This window comes from Carassius carassius, chromosome 16 (assembly GCF_963082965.1).
Source record: "Carassius carassius chromosome 16, fCarCar2.1, whole genome shotgun sequence".
Classification (NCBI taxonomy): domain Eukaryota; kingdom Metazoa; phylum Chordata; class Actinopteri; order Cypriniformes; family Cyprinidae; genus Carassius; species Carassius carassius.
This window is the reverse complement of record NC_081770.1, coordinates 22,354,871-22,382,170: the sequence shown is the minus strand read 5'-3', so window position 1 is coordinate 22,382,170 and position 27,300 is coordinate 22,354,871. Positions and strand designations below refer to the sequence as shown.

Below are 27,300 nucleotides of genomic sequence, written 5' to 3'. Positions count from 1 at the left end.
TGTTGAAGCTTGTGTATTTAAATATATTTTCAATTACACATTTGTAATTATGAAGTTGCTATTTAGTATATATCTACAAATATGAAAATGTTATAGTGAATAAAACACTCAAATTATAATCAAGTATTTTAAATGTGCTTTAGTATGTTAGTCAACACATCACAATTAAAGCATGACAAGATGATTAAAACATAATGATTAACAAGTAAAACTTTTCGTTTGACATTATTACAAAGTGGGTATTTTAAAAGTGTACTGAAGTGTGTTTTGAAACGGTCATGAAAGTGCACTTAAGTGGTCTTTTATTTAATTAATATTACATCTGCAAGTCCAGTTTAAAAATATATGTATACTTCTAAGATTTAAAGTGCACTACAAGTACACCAATACACTGGAGCACACTTTTTTTCACAAGGGGATTGACTTAGAATTGACTCAGAATATCAGTCAGAATATCAATTAACAAGAACCAAAGTTGTGATATATGAGCCACAGTGTTCAAAAGTGTTTATTGTCACTGTGGTGAACAATGTGACAGAATGAATCATCTCCTAATTTCATCTTCACAGCTCACATTGTGGCCTGAATCTGAATTTATGGTCATAAATTACATATTCATATTCAGTCTTATCGTTTGACTCACTTCACATGTGGATTGACACTGACATCTGGATTTATTTGATAGCTAGCATTGAGCTATATGTTCAGTCAAACAGCACAGAACTATTGTGATTGGCTAACTGATGACCACCAGCCATCTGGTCTCCTTTGGGTCCTCTTGTCTCATTAAAATGCACAGTCAGGTCTTCAGGCCCATGCACAACACAAATGACAACTCTTGCTGTCAGAGCGCTTATTGTTTAGTATCTTTGATTTAAAGTGACCTTAAATTCAATGAACAAGACACTGAACTCCATATGGCAATGTTCAGCAGGCTGATTGACAGGCCTTAAGGGTGTTATTGACCTGTTTGTTGACTTGTTTTGAGGTGTAGCCTTAGGACTGATGACTGAACAACTGATAAAAGCCTGCTTTCTCCATTGAAGAATTATTAAATCAACACATTTGAGTAATATTTAAAACATAATGTAGCAGGCTTTAAAAATATATGTAAGGAGGATGATTCCAACAGACGAGTTCAAATGAAATACAAGTGGCTGTTTGAATGAAAAGAGAGTAGTCAGCTTAAAGTCCATAAAAGCCTTTCCATTGATCCATTTTGGTCAGTTGAGAAAGATAGAGTTAATGAATTGGTCATTTAATGGCATGCACTTTATTTTCGGTTCATCTCTTCAATGCACTCTTACTTGACAGCACATTGCTTTCTGGAAACTGACCAAGGATTTATTACTTATTTATTGTGAAATTGAATGCGTGAAATAAACTTCAAAGTAAGGAAAAGAGGAACTGCCAGCTCTCCTTCAAATAGCGAGAGCTGAAACATCACCAAACACACTAAATAAAAGGCACAGATACATTTCACATTTATTAGTTATTGAATAGTTCATTTAAATTGGTGTAATACGTTTTGTAGCTTAATAAATAAATACTGATAAAGATGTACAGGTATAGATAAAAAATCTGATAATTAGCAATTTAAGCATGGCTTTAAATTATATTGTAATGGCCGTTTTTTTTTTTTTGTATTATCCCTGAAAAACTAAAATTAATTTCAGTCATTCAGAGTCATTGTTATTGGTGTTACTGGCCTTCATACATAGTGCATTGTAAAATATAATGAAATGAATATTTAAATACAAAATATGTAAAATATTGTCTTTATGTCGTTTCCACATTAATTTAGAGATTCTGTGTGAAAATATGTATAAATCTGTGGGATTTTTTTATCGTAATCATATCATCATATATGTATTTAGCATTTTACTTTTATAAGTCAAATGTTTTTATAAGTAAATGCAATTACACTTTTTTTGATAACGTGTAAATTGCATTTATGTACCTAAAAAAACAGTCTGCATAGTGTTTTTAATTACACACACACACACACACACACACACACACACACATATTGTGACATATATACAATATATATCTAAAAAACAGTAAAATACTATATATATTTAAAAATAGTGTTTTTTTCTACACATGTTTTTTAAAAATGTACTTACATCAAAAATGCCACGCAAAAACATCTGTGAATTTTGAAGAAGCTAATGAATTGTTTAATCTTATTCACTTTTTATTCACTTCACAGATGAAATCAACCGAAATGCACATTTTCAACTGATTTGCAGAAATGAATTACACTGTGTATTGAAAACACTGGAATCACTTCATTTTATATCTCTGGCAAGAACATAGTGAATCATCATGATGATACTGGACATACTGTCAGGCTGTAAAGCCCAGAATCTCAGCACCTGTGGAGTTCCTCTCTCTCCATCTGTCTTTCATGAGGAGCTCCTGGATACATTCGTATGGCAGGGGAATCGATCAGCCTCCATAGTTTTTTACTTACACCATCGACGCCTTGTGGCTCTGATACCATCTATTGTTTTATCATACAGACCCATTTTAAAAGCTTCCGAGAAAGCTATGAATTAACATGAAATGTAGTTTGTAATTCTTTGCGTATTGTCAACATCACTTGTAAGATATTCATTGGTACAGAATGGTTCAAATCTGTTTTGCTGTTACCACAATCAGGTTTAACACCGAACATAGAAAGCATGTGCAGGTAATAAGGATACAAATGTTCTCCCAAACTCTTACCCGTCTCCATAAATAGCTAAACATCTCAGTTCTCCATGGATACAGTGACCTCATTTGGATCTGTGAACCCATTTTTCTGTCAGCGTGAGAACTTGTGTTAATGATATTTTTGATTTTGTAGCTGTGTGGTAGACACCGTCTCACTTCCTTTAAGGGTTTTCTCCTTTCCTTTATCTTTCCTGGATGAGAGTAAATTACACTTGCATAGACGATCGGAAAACACCGAGCTAGCTATATTTAGCTACGCTGAAGATGAAAAGTACTTTGATCTTCGAAATTCAGAAAGAAAAAAAATCTCACCAGCTCAGCTGTCTGCTATGATATAACAGAGTGAAGGCATCTTGATATGCAAGTAATCAGTCCCACCAGGATTTCACTGTATTTTTGTGGCTTTTGGTGATCAGATCTTATAGATAAAGTTACTTTGTAATTTAATTAAATTTTTGTTATTTAAAATAAGCAAATTCCGGGAGAATTGAGTTCTTTTTCGTGTCTTATTTTCTAATTTGTGCATGTTTCACTGTTAAACATTAGTAGTACTGTGATTTTTGCAATTATCCTGTGGTTAAATTGCGAATAATGTAAGATTGCAAAACTGCAGATTCAGCGATTGTAGAATTGTAAAAACTAGAGGGAATGATTGATATGATGAATATTATATATTTATGTTTAAATACCTACGCTAATAAGCCGATAATTATTTCTATGTTAAGGCCAATGACCGATAAATAGCCGATATTACAATTCTGTACTATTGTTTAAATAAATACAATTGCCAAAAAAGCCCAGTCATTTTAAATACTACAAAATGTGAATTTTGTGTTTTATTTTCTCATTCATTCATGTTTCTTTGTTACACAAACATGTCAATAATGTTTTGCGCTTTTTGCAATTATTTTATGTTTGTGGACTATGCATTTTGCAGATTTTGCATTGTATTCCACGATCGCAGAACTGCGAAAACTGAAGGGACTGATTAATACGATGAATATTATGTATTTATGATTAATACCAATGCTAATAAACCGCTTAGTATTTTAATGTTATGGCCAATAACCGATAAATAGCCGATATTATAATTCTATACTTAACTAAAAACTAAAATCAGTATTTTTAAATCTTATTAGTGAATTTTTAACGTATATTAATGGAAAATTATGCAAATAATTGCAAAAAAAAAGTAACATTTTGAAGATTTTGCATTGTGTTTCTTAAATGCAGAATCACAAAAACTAGAAGGACTGATTAATATGATGAATCTGATATATTTATGTTTAAATAGGCCTACCTACGCTAATAAGACGATAATTATTTCTATATTAAGGCCAATAACGATAAAGAGCCGATATTACAATTCTATACTATTTTGTCAAAATAAATAAAACTGCCAAAAAATGAACCTTTTTGAATGCTACAAAATGTGAAATTTGTTTGTATTGTCTCATACATGCATGTTTCTCTGTTACACAAACATGCCAAAAACTTTTTACAATTATTTTGTGGTTAAATTGTGAATTATGCAGGATTGCAAAAAAAAAAGAAATTTTGTCAATTTTTGCATTTTATTCCATTAACACATAATTGCAAAAACTAGAAAGACTGATATGATGAATCTTATATATTTATGATTAAATGCCAATGCTTATAATCTGCTTATTATTTATATATTAAAGCAAATAACCGATAAATACCAGATATTATACTATTTTGTCTAAATAAATAAAACTGCCACAAAAAAAGCGTTTTTAAATGCTAGAAAATGTTAAATTTGTGTCTTATTTTCTTATTCCTGAAAAAAAGTAATTGAAGTAAAAGTAATTGAAAAGTAATTTTGTGGTGTTGTTTTGTGATTACATAAATGCAAATACTGGAGTGACTGATTAATGTGATGAATATTATGTATTTAGATTTAAATAATAAACAGTTTTCATGTTATGGCCAATAACAAATTAACAGCCGATATTATGATAAAAACTACAATCTTTTTTAATACTAAAGTGAATTAAGGCATCATAAAACTATGAAACTGGATATTCATTACAAAATGGCTAACATTACTTGTGGTTCTGTCATCTTGCAGACAGTGTTCCAGAAGACCTGAACGAGCCCTTCTACAAGGACCAGTATGAGCAGGAGCACCTGAAGCCCCCGGTGGTGGGCCTGCTGATGTCAGCTGAGCTGTACTGCCGAGCAGGAAGTCTGATTCTGAAGAGCGACGCTGTTAAACCTCTGCTGGGTCATGACGCCGTCATCCAGGCTCTGGCTCAGAAGGGCCTGTACGTCACCGACCAGGAGAGACTGGTGACCGAGAGAGACCTGCAGAAGAAACCCATTCAGATGGTGAGAGAATTGGCTCTTTCTGATTGTATTTCAGCGATCTTGAAACAGGTGGATCATGTATATAATGCATAAAAAAACCCCACAAAGAATCTGATTTTGCATGACTTTGAATATGCATGAACAATTAAATGAATAAATCACATATCGCCCAGTATCCAAATGTGTAGTTTTGTGTTGTCTTTAAACCAAAAGCAAGCCCAAGATAATCATAATTCTCTCTGAGTTTTATGTCCTTTATCTTGTCAGTGTGTTCACATTTTTTAATTGAAGATGCATTTCAGGCTCATAGCCTCTGCTTTAAAGATATAAAGAGTTCTGTTGTTATGTTAGCGACTTCCTGTTGATATTTAATTACCGCGCCGCTGTTTGCTGTGCCTCTGGCTTCCTCATTCTCACCCGAACACAAATCATCACAAACAATCTCTGCGCTGTGATAATAACCATTTTGCATAGTGCCAATAATGATACTAGTAACTCCATTCTGTGCTTCCCATGACGAATTGGTTATTTTAATTATATTAAATGATCGCGTCACACTGCTGGTTGTTATTTCTCTGCAAGTCCCCAAGCTTTTGTATCTGCATGTAGCTGACTGCATAGCTGCTCGCATTGATCCAGACCTTTCCGGCTTGATCTCTACCAATGAACATTTCAGCACCTCAAACTCAGAGCCCACAAATCCTCATTAGCAGCAGAAAGCCGTCCATCTGTCTGCTCTGCTACAGTAAGCTGCCCGACTACAAGATCAGTCAGTCTTCTTGTGCTTTACTTTAACCTGTTTAGCCTGGCGCTCCGGGGAGCTAGTTTTTCGGCTTTGTGGCTTAATAACCCTGAAGCTAAACCTTCATCTATGGGTAGACACGATTAACCGGTAGAAATTGATCAACCGGTAAAGAATTTGGACTACCGTTTCTATCGCGGTTCCATGCTCATGTGACGTTGCTGTTAGCGGTGTAACGATTAACCGTGAGCTGGTTGAAATTGATTTAAAAGTGACAATTAAAATCGGTTGAGAAGCTAAACAAATCATGCATCATTTAGGGGTAGGAGTTTATAGGAATGCATGTCTGAGGGGACCTTATTTTGTTTATATGAAGAGATGTACAGTATTTTATGTCGCTTATATTTAAATTATATTTAAATTTTAGCATTTAGCTGGCGCTTTATAAAAAGCTATTTACAAATGAGGACAATAAAAGCAATCCAAACCAATAAAAGAGCAATAATATTTTAGTATATTATTATAGTTATATTTCAGTTTCACAAATAAATGTACAGCATTTTGTCCAAGCAATAATAAAAGGACACTTTTAGTACAAAATATGTCTTAAATCTCAATCTTTTGTAAAAATAAATAAAATAAAACAAGAACCGAATCGAATTGAATCATGAAATCAAAATTGTGAATCGAATCGTGAGTTGAGTGAATCGTTAGTTGTTGTGCTATGTGGTCACAAAACCTTATCTTTTGCGCTGTATTGAAGCATTGCAGTTAAAAAACAAGTGATTTTAAGCCATTGAAAGAGAACTCATTACACTATATGCATGAGAGACTGTTTCGAAATGCAGTTTGGGAGGCGTGCACACGAAAACATTGCTCATAGTGCGCGGGAGTATTAAACATAGTTATTTTTGCTGCTTTTATAGCCAGGTAAATACATGCACTTTTATGTGTCAAAATGCCAGTCATTGCAAGTATCCTCGTAAACACAGTAATTTAGGTCTTAAAGTGCAATGAAACCCTAAAACAAATTTTTTTAAATGTTAACATATATGTACAGGTTGCGTATCAGTGACAACAACTTTTGTAGCATCTTTTTTTGTGGCAATTTACGTTCTTCCGGTTCAAAAAAGCAAAGTTGAACAAAAAAGTGACGTATACGCGTTAATTTGCAGTGGTGGCTGGAGAGTACGCGTCTACATAATCAGTTTTCCGAGTTTTTCTTAGTATTATTTATGGGAATTAAGTCTTATGATCCATTATGCATGTCATAAACACATTATTTACAGCAAAAATAACTATATCGATGTATAGTTACCAAGAAATAGAATTATTTATATCATGATATAAGATTTTGTTCATATCACCCATGCCTACCCTTTTCAATGAAACACTAATTATACAGAAATTGTATAATTGTATAATAGAAAACTAAATTTCCAGAAACTGAATTTTCCATTTCAGTCCTCCAAAAGGTTTTTTTTTTTTTTTTTTTTTTTTTTACATACATTATATCAGTTACTAGTTATCGATATGGACCAATATGGATTTTTTTAATTTCAAATTCCACTTTTAGAGGCCATTTGCTCAGCTTATCTCTTGTTTGTTGGGATGAAGTTGATGGGACAGTGTTTTGGTTGTGATGACAGTGGCCTGCTGTTTTGCAGAAACTTCCTCGCACATTAACAAGGTTTGACTGCACCAACGGAATGACTGCGGCGCTTTACCATCAATAATTCAGCTGGGCTGCTATTTTGGATGTGTGAGAGGCAAAACCTGTCAGAGTTTCATGAGGTGATCAGAGTTAAATCTGCTTGTGCTTTGAAATGGTCTTGACTGTAAAGGGCTTTATCCATACACTTTATTTTTATTTCAATCTGCTTATGAGTATTTTCTCGCTGACCTTTATAATTGAACCGCATTTTACATATAATGTATGTATATGACCTCTCTTGTGATTGGACGGTGATACAGTATGTTAATGTGTTTGTAGCTCTGTCATCATAATGACATTCTTAGTTTGCATAAGTGGGTTGGATGTTTTGGAAATGTAACTCTTTAATTCAAACATGTAAGGAAAATCTTATATGGAAAATATCATTATTGCTTTATCATCTCTCTCTCTCTTTCTCTCTCTCTCTTCTGAAGAACTGTATGTGCTCCTGCAGCTGCCGCCCACCCACACACAACCCCGCGTTCATTCTACATTATAGATTCACTCAGAAATACATACATACGCACACATACGCAGCTCACACTCTCCCCCACATAGTCACGCCACAGTGAGAACAAAATGATCATAATAAAACTCTCTGTGTTCAGGGTTTAATTCAGTCTGGTAATCAAACAGCACCTGTAGATGTGATACAGCATGCAGAAAAATAATATATATACACACACACAAAATACACACATATATGTAAAATTATTTAAATAATTTTAACTATACATTGAATTAATAAAATATATTAATATTATATATAGATAGAGAGAGAAGATTTGTACAATTATTTAAATTAGTTTAAATTATATCATTTATATATTTACATATATATATATATATATATATACACACACACACACATATATATAGATAGATAGATAGATATTTGCAAAAAAAATTCAATAATAATATAAAATATGACTATTAATAATTAATATATAGTTTTGTTGCAAATTATTCTTAAATATTCATAAATATAATCCCTGGTGGTTGCAAATATGTTTGGGAATAGAAATTGCAAAAATGCAAATATGTTTGGGAATAGAAATTGCAAAAATGCAAATATGATTGGGAATAGAGATATTTTGCTTATAGCAATTTCTAGAGCTTCCAATAATTGTGGCCATTGGGTATAAGAGAAAAATATTTATTTCATAATGGGTTAAACATTTTAACATTTTGGTTTTTTTAATGTGTGTGTGTATTAATTTGAGTATGTATAAGTGTATGTATAGCAACGTTTTGCTAGTTTTTCGGTGTGTAATGAGATTGTGTCTTCATGTGGGTACAAACTGCTCAGTCCACAAAGATCAGTACCCTCTGAGAATGAGTTGTGCTTAATTTAAGATTAATGAATGTTTTGACAAGTGTACATTATAACACCAGAGATGCAAGTATGCAGCCTCTTAAGGACATGATGCTATATCTGGCCCTGGCAGACAAAAAGAGAGAAAGTCATATTTAGCACTGTGGGCTCCTCAGGGATGGATGTTATTTACATACAGTACATGCTCAGTGGGGAACTGACAATGTGACGGCACTGAGAACACTTTTATTTCTGGAGAAAATGCAGTGACTACATTGCTTAAAGTTCACCGTCTCAATTTTGAACAGTCCAAGAACTCATATTTCATACAGTATGTAGTTTACATACATCTGCATGACGTGAACCTGAACTAAAGTTATTGCATTCAAGACAAAGTCTTCTGCATAATTCACAAACCTGTGCCGTATGCACTCTTGACCTACTTCCTGTCTCTTGGCATCAGTGTTTGCTGATCGTGAATGGAGGCAGTACTTTTTGTTAGGTTCTTGTAAGTAATTAGATATGATTTGGGTAGATCCTGTGTAGTAATTGTTTGTATATTGACGCAGGCTTCCAGGGCGCACATGGTTATTGGGTATTTCCTGCATTAACACTTTTTGAGATTCTGATTAATAAAAAGGAAATCTCTACGAAATGTTATTGTACATTCAATTCTTCTATGATATAAAATATTATATTGGGATGCTTTATGGTGAGTAAAATAATACATTAAAATTTTTGAGTGAACTATTCCTCTACTTTTTGCGATTAGGTCCATGTATTTAGATTTTATTTGAGTACATTTGATGCAGTTGATACTATAGTGACGCAGGCTTCAAGGGCACACATGGTGATTGGGTATGTCCTATTTTTTCACTTTTTGAGATTCTATTAAAATGAGAATCTCTACAAAAGTATATTTGTACATTTCATTTCTCTGTAATATTAAATGTTATGTTTGGATGCTTGATGGTGAGTAAATGATACTCTAAACATTGGCTGAGCTACTTTTTGTCATTAGGTTGTTGTATTTAGATTTGATTCGAGAACATTCTGTGCAGTAACTGTTATTGTATTAATGCAGGCTCCCAGGGCACATGTGGTGATTGGGTATTTCATGTTTTTCTTCATTTTAACATTTTTAATAATTAAATGTGAATCTTTTCAAAAGAGAATTGCGATTTACTGGGGCAGTGTAATTTTAATTCCTCTATAATATTATATATTATATTTGGATGCTTGATGAGGAGTAAATTAAAACGTATTTTCTTTTTTAGGGTGAACTATTAAGAACATGTTAGTTCTTGTAAGTAGTTGCATTTACAGCAAGTAAATTCTGTGTTATAATTACTGGCGCAGGCTCCCCTGGTGCACATGGTGATTGGGTATTTCCTGCTTTCTTGCTTCTTGAGATTCTTCTGAAAATGTACCTTGCATTTCCTACAAGAGCACTTCTGCTCAATGCATGTATGCTGTGCTAAGGTAACTGTGCTAAGCCATGGCACTATATTTTCATTCTTCCAGCTCCTGTTTATTCTGCTTTCTGTCGATATTCCCATGATATTCCCACATCCTAACGTGCTGCATTGTCGCAAACACTCATGGTAAGGCTAAAAAGCTGAAAGCTGTAGCTCTGCTCTGCAAGAGACGCAGGCATCCCAGCCTGATGCTCTCCTCTCCCCGCTGCTTGCACACACTCTGTTGCCATAGCGATGCCCTGTAAAGGTGGGAGGCAGCTTGCTTGCAAGGTGGATCCATTAGTGCAAAGTGCAATTTAAATCCCAAAAAGCCAAGGTAAAAGTAATCTTCAAACTGAGGATTAAGAGGAAAGGTTGCACGAAGCTATTTCAGCATTATTCAGGCATTTTGCTTAGCTTGGGTCTTTCTTGGCTGGCAGCTATGATGTTTTTGACCTCACCAATCAGATGCTGCAGATAAAATGTACCTCAACATGACAGGAAATCACTTTCTCTTATCTTAAACATTAAATGCTTGCAATATTAAAAGTGCCTTTTGGCTTTCGAATGAGATTGTCTAAGCAGTTTGATCAAATGTGGTTTTGTGCAGTTGATTTCAGTCTTAGGCTGCTCTAGAGTGGCAAGGGAGTCCCAGAGGAGAATGTCTTCAGCCCAACTCCAACAAAAGACTGTTTACAAAGAGCCATTTCTAACGTGTCAGTGCTGGTTTTTAGTGGTCATGGCTGGTATGTCTCATCAGCATAGACCAGTTTTAAATTTAGGCCAAGGATGAGGGGGTTTCCTTTAATTGACTGTGGGAAAGGAATGATTTAATCGTGTATGACTTTAAAGGAACACGCCACTATTTTCGAAAATAGACACATTAGCAAAAATAGTGGCGTGTTCCTTTAAATTGGGTATTTAATGAAACTGTGTATTTAATTGTTATTTATTTATTTATTTATTTATTTATTTATTTAATTCGGTCCTCACAGACAATCAATCATACAAAAATAAATGAAGTTATACATAATAACCGAAAAGGTGTAGGCTGAAGCCTCTGCTTATTACGCCTACCCTTTGTACATAATTATCAATCAAATGAGCGGCACTTTTTACTAGTAGCGATTAATAAAAGACACACATACATATACAAATTATATAAAGAAAAAAGAAAAAAAAAAGAAGGAAAGAAAAATAACTTTTTAATACCCGTTAAATTAAATAATTATTAACCACCTTGTTTTTAAACATTTTCTTGAATTTACAAAGTGAATTACACAATTTTAATTCTGTATGCAAATTATTCCATAGATTAACCCCTTTGACAGATATGCATCTATTTTTTGTATTAGTTCTTACCCTTATTTTTTTAAACATATGCATTCCTCTTATTCCATACTGACTTTCTCTTATTTCAAACAGCCTCTGGATACAGTTTGGAAGCAAATTATTATAGACTTTATACATTGTCTGTACAGTATAGAAATTTACTAAATCAAAAAATTTTAAAGCATTTAAATTACTAAACAATTGATTAGTTGGCTCGTGATAGTCAACATGTTTTATAATCCTTATTGCTCTTTTTTGTAACATATATATTGGATTTATATTGGTTTTATATGCATGTCCCCAAACCTCCACACAATAGATCATGTATGGAACTATGAGCGCACAATACAAAATATATAATGAATTTTCATTCAGAATATGTTTAGTTTTATGTAATATTGCAATGGATTGTGACATTTTTCTTTTTACATGATTAATATGTGGTTTCCAACATAATTTGTGATCTATTATAACACCTAGAAATTTATTTTCATATACTCTATCTATTTCCTCATTGTTAATCCTAATTTTAACTTTATTAAAACTCTTTCGATTACCAAATATTATGAACTTTGTTTTACTTAAATTCAATGACAATCTATTATCATCAAACCATTTTTTTAAGATCATCAATTCAATTTCCACTGTATTCAGAAGCTGTTCCAAATTTTTCCCTGAACAATATAAATTAGTGTCATTAGCAAACAAAACCATTTTTTATATTTTTGACACTTCACAAATATCATTTATGTACAGTACAAACATTATGGGGCCTAACACCGAGCCCTGTGGAACACCACAAGTAACTTTCATTAAATCTGATCTAACATCATTTATTTGGACAAATTGATATCTGTCATCAAGGTAACTTTTTAACCAAAAATAGGCTTTGCCTCTTATACCATATCTTTCCAGTTTCCCCATTAATAGAGCATGATCAATAGTGTCAAAAGCTTTTTTTAAATCCAGGAACACCCCCACAGTATATTCATTATTATCCATTGAAGTGGAAATCTCTTCTACCATTTCCATCACTGCCATTGAAGTTGACCTATTTGCTCTAAAGCCATACTGATGTTCACTCAATAGTTTATGTTTGTCTATGAAGTTGTCTAGCCTACGCACAAATAGTTTCTCCAAAATTTTAGAGAACTGGGAAAGCAGAGAAATTGGTCTGTAATTGGAAAAAAGATGTCTATCACCGCTTTTAAAGATAGGAATAATTTTAGCTATTTTCATATTATTTGGAAATATACCTGTTAAAAATGATTGATTACAAATATATGTAAATGGTGTTACTATATATTCTATGATATTTTTTAATAATGACATGTCGATATCATTACAATCAGTAGATTTTTTATTCTTACAATTATTAACAATATCAAGTATTTCCATTTCATGAGTTCCCCTAATAAATATTGAATGGATATTACTAGGGATATCTACTTCATCTGGCCTTTCCTCATTTCTCTGCTCCACAATCTCTTGTGCTAACTTATAACCAACATTTACAAAATACTCATTAAATGTATTGACTATGTCATTCACTTTATTTATAATTCCTGAGTCATCATTTACAAAATAATTTGGGTAATCTACTTTTCCTCTATTCATTTTAATTATACTATTAAGTACTTCCCATGTTTTTTTAGTATTACTCTTATACTTGTTCAATAATGTATGATAATAGTCCTTTTTACTAAATCTTATAATACTTACTAATTTATTTTTATAAATTTTATAATTATTTTCAGCTTGTTTTGTCATTGTTGCAATAAATTTCCTGTATAATGCATTCTTCTTTTTACATGCCTTCTCTATTCCATTTGTAATCCATGGTTTGTCCACATTTTTTCGCTTCCTTACAAACTTCTTGAAAAAACAATGTTTTTCATATTTTTCAATCAGTATGGTTAAAAAAGCATTATAGGCTCTATTTGGATCTTCTTTTTCATAAACCTCACTCCAGTTAAGTTTCTTTAAATCCTCCCCAAAGGCAGCAATGGCTTCTGGTGTTCTATGTCGAATCATTTTAACATTGTTTGTTATATTATATCTAATCAGCATTACAGGCCAAATATTGGTTTAACTAGCTGTGATAAAACAATATTCAATGTAGTAATGCTAGGGATGCATGATATTATTGGAATGCTATCAAAATCGGCCGGTAATGGCTTAAAATGTAAATACTGGCATTGGCTGATTAGTAAAAAATGATGCCAATATGCGTGCCGATAGCTTGCATGTGCTCAGGGTGTGCTAGCGATAAGATCACATCAGCAGTGTCTCATTCTTGAAGCAAACTTTTGCCTGAATGGTGATTAGATTCACTGGTGCATGCAGTAGGGCTGCACAATTAATCAAATTTCTAATCGTGATTACCATTATGGATGCCAAAATTACGTAATCGTTCAAAGTCTCAATTAACCATTCAAAGTCCACTTATTTTATTGTGCATGCTTAAGATGTATTTATTTTCTTTCTAAATGTTGTGTTAAGGGTTTTTCCATTGTTTTAGTTTTAGTATAACACACACACACACATATATATATATATATATATATATATATATATATATATATATATATATATATAAGAAAGAAAGAAAATAACTATATATATATATATAGTTATTTTCTTTCTTTCCTTCTTTGTAGATCTAGATTTTCTGTTTGTTTGCTGTTTGTAGGTATGCACAGGTATTTTTTTATATAATTTTTTTTTTTCTTTCAAACACTAGGTTTGCTGTGTTGGTTTGTGGGGATGCTAATTTTTTTATGTATGTGTGTGTGTGTGTGTGTGTGTGTGTGTGTGTGTGTGTGTGTGTGTGTGTGTGTGTATATATATATTCATATATAAATTCATAAGGCAAAGTTTCTCCTTTCTGCAAGCACGGATAAATATGAAAAAGTTGCCTTTGGACACATGGGTTTTGCATTATATAACAACCTAATTTTGTATTTGTGGGCTGTGTTTGTTTTAGATCTTCGATGGGAACCTGAATATTAATGCATGATTAGAAAGAGCTTTCTTAGGGGAAATCAGAGAAGAAACATTTAATGGGTAAATTTCACTCCAGACATTGGTGATCACATAAAAAGCACATGTTCGAATCCAACAGGCAACATAAGTCGATCTCATTCCCCATCTTGCAGAGCATAAAAATGAATAAACCAATAAGTGGTTAATCACTCTTTTGAAGATATTATGTACAGATCTTCAACCCAAGCCCCTAGAAGATCAAATCATTGCACACACTCTGACCATTCAGACTGCAAAATGTTTAATCAATAAAAGGATTTATAAATGTAATCAGCTTAAACGAGAAGCTAAGCTCTTATGCAACAGACGGTCTTCTGTTTTTTCTCCATGTTGAGACGTGGGAGTGTCACAGCTCATGTTGAGAGAAAATCAGACCCACTCAAGTAAGAGAAATTGCTGACTGAACAGCATAACTTAACTCAGTGTCACTGGGATCCGTCAGAGCGAATCTTTCCATTCAACTGCGTTCATACACGTCAGATGTGACAGAAAAGCTGCGCTGTGACATTTTGAATTACCTGTTCATCTTAACAGACACTCAGATGTGCAGTGAAAGGTCAGAAAGTTTCCCAGTAAACAAAAAGTGCAGTGCTAAGGACTGTTTAAGATTTAGCACTCATCAAAAAGGTATTGTGTGGGCTCAAAAAACAATGATTGTCAGGTGCCTAAACAAAAAATAAGAAGATTTAGCATTCAGCAGTCTTGATTAAGGCATTAAGGGACACTTAGCAAGCATAACAAGACCAGTGATAAATTAGCAATGACAGTGAATTGCTTTAGAGACATTTAATGTCAGTCAGCCGGAAGGGCAGTCACATGAAAACCATTTATTAGATGCGCTTGACTCTTCTTTCAATGTTTTCTGAGACATTGTTTACCTACCAGTTTCTTTCACAAAACAAAATCAATATCTGTCTTAAGTGTTTTATCTCTCTCTGTGCACACAAGGCTTTTAATTTGTGGTCGATATGGGGGGGTCGTATTTTTCAGTTGCTTGTAGTTAGAGGTTATGGTGACCATGATGGAGATGATCCGCTGTTTTGTTTGTTTATTTTAAATGGATAAACCGAGGACGATGTTGAAAGCAGTATTAGAAGATGTGAGAAAGCACACAAGATTTTTTGATTCTTGAATTTTGCATGTGGACGAAAGATTTCTTTGAGCAGGTTTCACAACGGATTCAAGTTGCTTGGGTTGAAAGTGTGTGAGCTGTGCTTCATACATCACTACACTATTAGCAAACAGGGATGCACAATATTGGATTTTTTTCCGATATCCGATATGCCGATATTTTTCAAATCCTTTTGGCCGATAGCCGATATGTTTGGAAACAGCACCAAGTCTCTCTTGTGCAGAGATTATAAACTAATTATTTAAATTTTGGTAAGTTTTTGGTAAAAAACGTACTTGTTAGAAGTAAACAATTTAAAGCGGCGATCCAAAACATTGAATCTAATCACCATTCAGGCAAAAGTTTGATTCAAGAATGACCACACTGCTGAAGTGATCTTATCGCTAGCGCACGCTGAGCACATGTTGGCAAGGCATATCGGCATAATTTTTCATATCAGGCTGATGCCAATGTTTACATTGTAAGCCATTGTCAGCCGATTCCAATACCGTGCATCCTTATTCACAACAGATATTTTTTGTAGCAAAAGTTCACCAAAATGTCACTAATGTAACACTAATGTAGTCAGTTTTTCTCGTCATGTGTGATATATTTATAATGTTGAGGCCATGAGGACGGACCCCCAGCAGGAGTGACTGTCCTATCTCAGGAGAGATTATTTGTAATTGGGTCGAGCAACGGGGGAGCGATGTTGCCATTTCCAATGCAACAACTTTTAGATAGGAATGATTAACTGCTAAGTGAGAGAGTGACAATTGTATATTCAGGAGAATGGGGCTTTGTCAGCAATTTAACTGTGTTTTATTGTTTTGTTGTTCACAGAACGCTCACCTGGCCATGATTGACACGCTGATGATGGCGTACACAGTAGAGACGGTGAGTGTGGAGAAAGTGATGGCCTGCATGCAGCAATACTCCACCGATTACCCAGACGGAGACGTGCCCTATGACACAGAGGATGCGGTCACTAGCTGGATGAATAAGGTATTTTAGTGCTTTTATAAATCTTAAACTTGCCCACAATGCAATGCAAATACATTTACTGTGCCCTATCATCGTCCTATACAAACTTTTAACGAATGCAGAGGATTGTTGCACTATAACATGAGTTCAGTATGTTATGATCTCTGAGGGCTTCTTTGAATGTCCCAGGACTTTTGTTTACATTCCCTTGCAGGCCAGTTGTACAGGCAGCCTAAATCAAGACAGTACCGCACATGTACACACACATGCTAAACAGGCCATGAGGGACTGCAGAGAAATTTTTTTTTTCTTTTTTTTTACTTCCTGCCATAACGATATTAAATGGACATTTGAAAATGTTTGCATGAGGGTTTGGTGTGTTTACATCATGCTTTTTACCATAATGTTGAGTTTCAGATTTATTCTTAAAATGTTATAATCATTTTATGACTGACTGTTGACATAAACAATACAAGCTATGAATATATACAACAAATCAGCAAATATATCTCTTAAAAATACATTTAATGTTGTGAATAATAAAATATAATATAATATAATATAATATACACATTTTTGTCAAAGTTACCTTGAAGTGCCCCCTGAGATTATAAGTTAATATTTCAATAATGATTGTGACAGAAATAATTAGCATTTTTACAGTTCTCTGAAGTTAATTGGCATGCAACATGCAGGTATATAAAATATTTACATTAACCAAATATTTACAGATATAAATATACAAATATTTACAATATTAAATATTCTTTAGTGTTTTTATTTATTTATAATATAAAATAATTGTTTACTTTTTTGTCAACACTTTTACCCTAAAATATTTGTTCTTTTTAAATTATTAATTTCTGCATTGGCTTATCATAAACTCCCTGCAATCCCCTGTTTGAGAAACCCTATTATATAATATATGCAATGTAATGTAATATAATATAATAATATTTTAACATTTTGAGAAACCCTATAATAATATATTATACTAAAATTTAATATAATATAATACACTTGCATGTAGTGAAAAGAATGGCAGTGATTTTCTAAGCATGTAAAAGCTCAAAAGCTCCTCTGTGTTTTACACATTTTCAAGGTGAACGAATACTTGAAAGAAATCAAAATGCAGGAGCAAAGGAGGATGGAGGCGCAGAACGCAGAGCCTGTTGAGAATCCAAAGGTTAGTGTGCACTTCCTGTTCTTGCTCTAAAGCAACAATGATTCAAAAGCCACTTTCATCCGTAGGAGGAATATACAGAAAGTGTCAGAGATAAAGATGGATTTTTTGTGTCATAATGAGTGTATGAACGTCTCTGAAATCTGCTTAAAACAACATTCTGCCCTCCAACTGCCAGTTAAATTTCTATTCTTTATGCTTTAAAACTCAAATACTTGTATAGATTATTCTAAAACTCAAGTATTGTGATACACTTGAATGCTGTACTGTACAATACAAGCCTGAATTACATAAATACAGTCTTGATTCACAATCTTGAACACAACAATAATGCAAAAGTTTTGTTAATACTCATTTCCTAAAGATTTGTTGTCATTAATATACAACAATAAGAGCTAAACAGTATCAATAAATAATTTTTTCACTATTTTAATGATATTCACTGTATACCCTGTTTAATGCTCAAAGGTGTTTAATATAAATTTACAGTTAGGGGTCAACCAATTATCGGCCTGACCGATTATCGGCACTGATATTAAGCATTTTTATGGTTATCAGTATTAGACATTTTCAAAATCAATTTGCAGATAAAATCATTTAAAAGCATTTAGAGAGAGTTTTTGTCAGACCCCATTAATTTTCATTTTTACACCAGACATATATATGGGTTCAAAATATTGGTTATCGGTCTACTTGATCTGTTATAATCGTATCGGTATCGGCCCTGAAAAACACATACATTGGCCTTTATTTAATAGGAGAATAGAATAGAATATATTTTCCATACAGGAGGCATCTTAAAGCTGTTTTTAACAACAAAGGCTTTTGTACGAAGTATTAAATAAATTTCATTAGTTCAATACTTTATCTCCATGTCATTCAAATAAATTAATTTCTAAACTTATATGTATTGTCTTCTTTGTATGTGTGGATTACTTGGGTTGTTACTGGCGTCTGGTGAAAATTCCATGTCAACAGCACCTTTAGAAACATATTTACTGAGAAAAATTGTGACGTGTTCAATACTTATTTTCCCTGTTGTATATCACAGAACAACTAAGATTATTCAGTGAATTAAATTACTGTGTATATTACTGTGTAATTACTCTATGTAGACTTTTGAAACCCCCTAGTTTTTTAAGTCTATTCAGATTCTACATAAAAGCTGCCTCAGATTCCCCAGTATACATGTTTGCTAAGTTGACCTGGGTTCATAGGACATGACGGATATCATCAGCAATCATCATTGTTGTCATGTTTTATAGCATGTTGCTGCGATGAGGGTATTTCTGACTTTGCTGAATCACAGTCTCGCGGCAGTATCCTGATGTGGCCATTCTGCCAGGATGAGCAAAATGTTTGCTGATTCATGTTTTAATGCTTCACATTCCATCTTCCTGCCCCAGTGTGACAGCGTATTTGGCACACATGACAGGTGACGTCAGTCTAACCTTGTTTTACCTTAAAGTAGTGAGGTATGCTTCTGTACGCTGCATCCTTGTTTAAACCCCTAGAGACCGCAAGCCTCTGCCAACTTCCCAGCACTGCTTTTGTAGGATTTAGTTTGTTCCCCCAGAATCCCATCGTTAATGTGATAATGTGAGTCTGGTGAGGGTATGTAATGTGCAGAGTCATCACACAAAAGTGTGCGGGGCATCTGTCAGAGTTGGCCCACCCTGTCCTGAGGTCGTAGCTGGGCTGGGCATCTGACACTAATGACAGCAGTCAGTTCTCAGAGGCGCTGTGTTTGAGGGACACTGCGGACACAATCAGTGCCGGCGAGGAATGTCAGGCGCTTACACAACACTATAAACATCCTGAAACAGCCAGCATGACATGAAGCGGCCAGACTGACACATAAACAGAACAGATGTATGTTAATTATAAATAGAATATATAAAAGTTCATACAAAAACTATATGTATTTGTATTAATATTATTATATTAATTAATATATTATATGTATATTATTTGGGTGGATATATATATATATAGTCAAGTCAAGTCACCTTTATTTATATAGCGCTTTAAACAAAATACATTGCGTCAAAGCAACTGAACAACATTCATTAGGAAAACATTGTGTCAATAATGCAAAATGATAATTAAAGGCAGTTCATCATTGGATTCAGTGATGTCATCTCTGTTCAGTTTAAATAGTGTCTGTGCATTTATTTGCAATCAAGTCAACGATATCGCTGTAGATGAAGTGACCCCAACTAAGCAAGCCAGAGGTGACAGCGGCAAGGAACCGAAACTCCATCGGTGACAGAATGGAGAAAAAAACCTTGGGAGAAACCAGGCTCAGTTGGGGGGCCAGTTCTCCTCTGACCAGACGAAACCAGTAGTTCAATTCCAGGCTGCAGCAAAGTCAGATTGTGAAGAAGAATCATCTGTTTCCTGTGGTCTTGTCCTGGTGGTCGTCTGAGACAAGGTCTTTACAGGGGATCTGTATCTGGGGCTCTAGTTGTCCTGGTCTCCGCTGTCTTTCAGGGATGTAGAGGTCCTTTCTAGGTGCTGATCCACCATCTGGTCTGGATACGTACTGGATCCGGGTGACTGCCGTGACCCTCTGATCTGGACACAGACTGGATCTGGTGGCCACGGTGACCTCGGAACAAGAGAGAAACAGACAAATATTAGCGTAGATGCCATTCTTCTAATGATGTAGCAAGTACATAGGGTGTTATGGGAAGTGTTTCCGGATCCGGTTTACCTAATTAATGCAGCCTAAAAATCCTTTAACGGATTTTGTTAATAAAAGCATATTAGTATGTTATGTGGATGCCAGGTTAAAGAGATGGGTCTTTAATCTAGATTTAAACTGCAAGAGTGTGTCTGCCTCCTGAACAATGTTAGGTAGGTTATTCCAGAGTTTAGGCGCAAAATAGGAAAAGGATCTGCCGCCTGCAGTTGATTTTGATATTCTAGGTATTATCAAATTGCCTGAGTTTTGAGAACGTAGCGGATGTAGAGGATTATAATGTAAAAGGAGCTCATTCAAATACTGAGGTGCTAAACCATTCAGGGTTTTATAAGTAATAAGCAATATTTTAAAATCTATACGATGTTTGATAGGGAGCCAGTGCAGTGTTGACAGGACCGGGCTAATATGGTCATACTTCCTGGTTCTAGTAAGAACTCTTGCTGCTGCATTTTGGACTAGCTGTAGTTTGTTTACTAAGCGTGCAGAACAACCACCCAATAAAGCATTACAATAATCTAACCTTGAGGTCATAAATGCATGGATTAACATTTCTGCATTTGACATTGAGAGCATAGGCCGTAATTTAGATATATTTTTGAGATGGAAAAATGCAGTTTTACAAATGCTAGAAACGTGGCTTTCTAAGGAAAGATTGCGATCAAATAGCACACCTATATATATATATATATATATATATATATATATATATATATATATATATATATATGTATATATATAATTATATAACATTTAATTATATTTTTTATTTGAGAGGAGAGGTGTATGTATATTTTATTTATTCATAATTATGATATTAATTTTTTTTTTTAAATTGTAGAAAAGTATTATTGTGTGTTTGTGTGTTATTTTATCAAAAATATTTATATAGGTATATAACAATAAATAATTAAAAAATAAATAATATATAACAATTAACTTATATATATATATATATATATATATATATAAAAATAAATAACAAATTATATTATATTATTATAAAAAATATATAATAAAAAATATAAATTTAAATAATACTATTCATTATTAATATTACTAATAATTAATATTACTTAATATTTATATTATTTATAATAATATAAATATATAAAAAATATAATTTATATATATTATATATTTAGATATATTTCACATTTTAATTTTACAGATCTCAAGCTAAAACTAGTTTCTAGACGTAATCCGCTGGTAAAAGACTAATCATGTAACTCTGCAGTCTTCTTAGGGCATTCTGGGTAAAAATGCATTCATATTGTGATTCACAGGGTTTAAAGTCTCTTAGATCAGAGAGCATCGGGTTTTCTCCTAATCAGTTGAGACCCCTACAGTTATTTGGGCATGCTTTTGATGCTACTCCTCTTTCATTACAGTCATTTAAGCCTTAAAAAATTGAGAGAAGCTTAAAACTGTGAAGACCAAGAGCAGGAACCAGCCTGACTGCAACAAGCAAGCACTTTTTGGTGGCTTGGTTTCTATTTCTTTCTCAGTGATTCAGTCTTTTTGAACCAACTCAGCTGTCAATAAGTCAGACTAAGTGAAATAAACCTGCCTTATTTGGTAAACTTGTTTTATGAAACAGGCCCCAGGTTTCACAGACAGGGCTTTGTCTAAGCCAGGATTAGGCCATAGTTCAATTGGGACATTTAAGTAATTTTTATAAAAGTGCTTTAGAACAAGAATAAAAACATTACTGGTGTCCCTCTTGAGACTAAACAAAGGCATTGATTTATTTTAGGATCAATCAGTGCAAGTTTCTTTCAGTTGAAACAGCTCAAACTTACATTTTAGTCTGGGACTATGTTTGAGTCTTGTCTGTGAAACTGGGTCAAGAGTTTCACGGTTTGTCTTCTTGTAATCTGGTTTCTAGTAAAGATGATATCGTCACACTTAGTCTGATATGGACGTAAACACCTGATTGCGTTAAATAGTCTCTGCTCACTTATGTAACTGCTGTTTCCCTCTCTCTCTCTCTCTCTCTCTCTCTCTCTCTCTCTCATTCATCCTTTGACTGGCTGAAGTCTCCAACCAAGTGGTATATGAAGCTGGTTCCTGTAAGTGTGATTGAGAAACGCCTTCCTTCATCCCAGCTTCTTCCATCTCGTGGCTCCATCGTGTTTCTGTTTCCATGATGACGCTTTCACATCGTCCTCAGCTTCATTAACCACGCAATGAACTGTTGACAGAGAAATATTTATATTAGGCTGAGCGAAAAATAGATTTTATGTCACCTTCTGTTAAAGTTCCCTTATTTTCAGTGTTTTCCATACACTGGTCCATCATGAGCTCTCTGTATGTTATTATCAGATGTGTTTTGCTCTACTGAATCATTTGTTTATGTCTGTTTGCTCCAGGTGCGTTATTATAGGAAGGAGCAGGTTCTGCCCAAGATGGTGCCGTGGATCCCTCCGGTGGATAACCTCCTGAAGGACAGCACAGATGGCTGTGCCCTCGCCGCCCTGCTGCACTTTTACTGTCCCGCCATCGTCCACCTGGGAGGTACAGAAACCTGCCAAACCCTCAACATTACTGAGAACTAAATAATACGCGACGATCAGAAGGAATAGTGTGCAAAACCAACCGTATGCTGTTATTGTATACAGATCAGTAGTAGAAATGCATGTGATATGCAAAAGTCCAGGTTTATTTTAGTATCATGGAGATATTTTACATAATATTTTGAAAATGTACAATAGACGAATGTAATAAATATACAATAGATTAATGTTTTTTCCTAACATTTAAAAAAAACTACTGTTGTCAAATGATTAATCACGATTAATCGCATCCAAAATAGTGTTTGTTTACATAATATATGTGTGTGTGTACTGTGTAAATTTATTATGTATATATAAAACACACACATACAGCATATATTTATGAGATATTTACATGTATGTACATTTATATATTTATATTCATTTAAAAACAAAGCAATCAAATGTTTTCTTTTATATTTTTGTATTAGTAAATGATTTAATAATATTTTTTGTATTAATATTAATACAAGTATGCTATTATTATATTTATTTTTCCCCCACAATATTTCACAAATGTTTTTCATCAAACAATATCCACAATAATATTGTGCATTATTTTAATATTTTATATTATTACAAATTATATTTTTTTCACATATTTAAAAAGATTGAATTTACAATAAGCACATTGTAATAACATTTCATTAAACAACAATATCATCAAATGTTTATTACTTTTATGTTTTTGTATTATTAAATAATTTCATATATTGTTTTAATATAAATATTAGTATATTACAAAAGTAAATGATTATATTTAATTTTTTTCACAATATTTGTAAAATATTATACAAGAAACATTAGACTGTTTTTTTTAATCAAAGAAAACAATATCCACAATAATATTGTGTATTATTTTTACATTTTATATTATTACAAATTATAGTACTAATAAAAGTTTCATTATTTTATTTGTTTTTCGTTATATATATATTTTCTTTTAGATTCTATGAGATACAATTGAATTGTATTCAAAATATTGAATCATAAAAAGCAATATCTACAATAGTAGTGTGATATTTTTATATTATAAAAACATAAAACAAAATAAAAAACTATAATATTATTATATTTATATTTCCCCTCAATATTTAAATAATATTATGCAATATTTTAAGTTGTTAAAGCCCAGACAAATGTTTTTGTTTCATAACATTTCACAATAAAACCATAGAAATTAAAATCTACGTAGACATTTTTTTTAATCATAAGTTATATTGGGATTTGGTATGTAATCAGGCTTTTTGATGGGTGCACATGTGCATGCAAAGCCTACAAAAAATATCAGTTGACAAACTGTAAAATTATCTGCTTTGAACACTAAAAAGCTGAATAGTAACCTTTTGAAGTAGTCTATAATCTTCCTCCTCTTGGTTCCCTCGTATCTTTAACATCTGAAACTCTGAGATTGGATCATTGGAGGGAAACGAACTTGTGACTCACATATAATATTATTTTTGAATGTTATTTTTAAACGTGCTACAAATCAGTTTCAGCCATTTTGCATTGAATTAGTGAATACAATAGTCTTCAGCTACTCATTTAGAAATCTCAAACGTTTATGTGACTTTAATCATCCTGAACTCACTGTTAATCCCATCACAGTGATGAAGAGGACTAGAGCTGATTCTCCACCTAGCTGTGAAATCAAATGATGGATGCAATCCAAAGGCTAAAGTCAATCATTTAGACTCCATGATTAATGGGTCTTTATCAAATCTACCAAATACAGTATGCCGGATGATCTGTAAGTGAGTAGCAGTTTGAATCGTCTTTGATTTGCAGACATTTGCCTGAAGGAGACCATGTCGCTGGCAGACCGTCTGTACAACCTGCAGCTCATCCAGGACTTCTGCAAGCAACACTTGAACCACTGCTGCCACTTCAATCTGGAGGACATGCTCTACGCTCATTCGTCCATCAAAGTAAGCCTTCAGATACAACTTGTGTCTCGACTTGGTTTCGGTTAGAAGCGTTTTAGAGCTCAAGGCCTTAAGAGTTCTCCAAGTTCCTTGCCTTTATGTTTCATCGGTTGATGCATTTATAACTCTAGGCCAAGGTTTGTAAAATTTTTATAGGCCACAACATATGCGATTTGGTGGGATGCTGTTATTTGGAGCCCTTTCTCGCAATAGACCAAGCACTGCCTGTGGGAGTTGGCTTTATTCCTGTTGAAAAGCCTAAAGCATGAGGCTTGCCTTCAAACGCTGGTGGTGCTTAAACCAGCCTCCCAATGGAAGCAGATTCTCTAAAGACTGGGGCTGTTGACTAAAACAGCAATAAAATAACATTAAATATGCCTAGAAGATATTTAAAAATAGGAATCATGGTTTATTAGATAAACCATTATGGAAATATCTCAAGAGCCTGAGAGCTTTTTTAAGCCTAAACCTGAAAAAAACATTTTTATTTAAATTCTTTGCTTTCATTCTATGCTTTTCTCTGGGAAATACCTCTTTCTGTGAGATTTTCTTCTTAAGATATCAAAATGTTCATAAGAAATGGAAAAATGTTGTTTTTTGAGCTAGATACTGTCAAACTGGAGATCTTTGACGGTTATAAACCACTCTATGGACTTTCTTGGGATCTGATGGAAGTGAAGAAGTTATTGTTTTTTTCATTCTGAATGTTATGTCTTCATGTCTTTGATCTCGGTCCTCTCTGGACTAGAGAGAAAGAACATCTGCTGCCAAGATTTTCAGTCATGTTGACCGAGAATCCTTTGGTTCTTCTTATGACATTTCTGTTCCATCAACATTAAATAAAACGGTTGGTTTCGGTGGCTGTGAATGTGAAGATGTAGTTTGGCATTTTGTGGTAAAGGTTTGGAAACCTGGCCACGCTTATTAAACCACAACGAGGTTGTTCAAAATCACCTTAGAAACTTTAAACTGAGAGCAATGCTACTGGAATCAATGTTCCACGTGGTTTTTGTTTAAACTCTTATTCCACAAATGGTAGCACAATCTCACAGCGAGTTGGGTTTGATTGGCACCGAACAGCCTCTGGTTAGAGGACATGAGCAGAGTCTGATACAGTGCCAGACTTCATTGCCGAATCTCAGAAATATGAGTGGAATTGAGAGCAGGTTACTGAGCTGTAACCTTGACCCAGTTTCTGTCAGAGCTAATCTAATCCCAGCTGCTTCCTTTTATTAAAATGTTCAGTGCTTCATGTGCTCAAATGCAGGTTTGAATCTGAACTGTATTGTGACCTGATCTCATTTCTGTCCAGGCTGCTCTCAACTATATAGTAAAAAGTTCATAAAAATACAAGTAAAAAATTAAATCAAAGATAAACGTATGTTTATAGAATTTTGATAAAATAATAAAAATGTAACATTTAAAATGTATGTTTATATATATATTAGTGGTGGGCATAGATAATTTTTTTTAATCTAGATTCATCTAGATTAAAATGGCTCATTCAAATTCTGCCAAAGGCATTCAGAATATGTATGCTACCCAAATAAAATGGACAAACAGTAAGTCTTTGAGAATGGGTTTGCATTAGCAAAGGTGCTCGTCTCCTGTTTTAAAAATGCATCACAAAGTGCTTGAAAAAGCTGATTCCAGTTGCGTTCCAGGAGCGTTGCGTCTGCAGCAGTGCAGCGATCGTTTACGTACCGAGTAACGGACTGCGAACGCGTCCTGTGTGAAAGCACATCGAGTCCGTGCTGCACCACATATGTAACGCACACGGACTGCATACGCACTGCAGACGGAGTATGTGTGAAACAGGTGTGAGCAGGGCCGTAGCTGGGGTCAGCGGGGACCCGGTGAGGGTTGTACCAGTGGGCCTTGTTTGAAATTGTTTAATTTGTATGTTCGTTTATTTTTATTTATTTGTGCTATTTACACAATGTTTAAGTTTTTTTCAAGTTTGTAGGTGTCAAGGTACAGAAACCAAATAATTAAATGTAAAATAGCACTGGATAGTCTTCAATGTAAAAATGAAATATACAATCAAACCTACATTTATTCAGACACCTTCAACATTTCTCACATTATTACAGTTTATTTGCTATATATATCAAAAATTATATCAGGTGTCTGAATAATTTTTGGTTTGACTGTTAAAACTACAAAGTAATTCAGTCAAGA

The 27,300-nt window shown here is 33.7% G+C and overlaps 1 protein-coding gene across 7 annotated transcripts in view; it reads left to right on the top strand.

The window, feature by feature from the left end:
* LOC132159936 (calmodulin-regulated spectrin-associated protein 2-like) overlaps window positions 1-27,300 on the top strand; it is a 39,117-nt gene that overhangs the window by 1,260 nt on the left and 10,557 nt on the right. For 6 of the 7 annotated variants that reach the window (XM_059569612.1, XM_059569609.1, XM_059569610.1 and 3 more), the window contains exons 2-7: window positions 4,814-5,073; window positions 16,612-16,773; window positions 17,855-17,938; window positions 22,679-22,711; window positions 23,012-23,156; window positions 24,983-25,122. In XM_059569612.1, the coding sequence (XP_059425595.1) occupies window positions 4,814-5,073; window positions 16,612-16,773; window positions 17,855-17,938; window positions 22,679-22,711; window positions 23,012-23,156; window positions 24,983-25,122 (824 nt within the window). The remainder of the gene's footprint in view (window positions 1-4,813; window positions 5,074-16,611; window positions 16,774-17,854; window positions 17,939-22,678; window positions 22,712-23,011; window positions 23,157-24,982; window positions 25,123-27,300) is intronic. The other variant, XM_059569615.1, reaches the window with a different exon arrangement.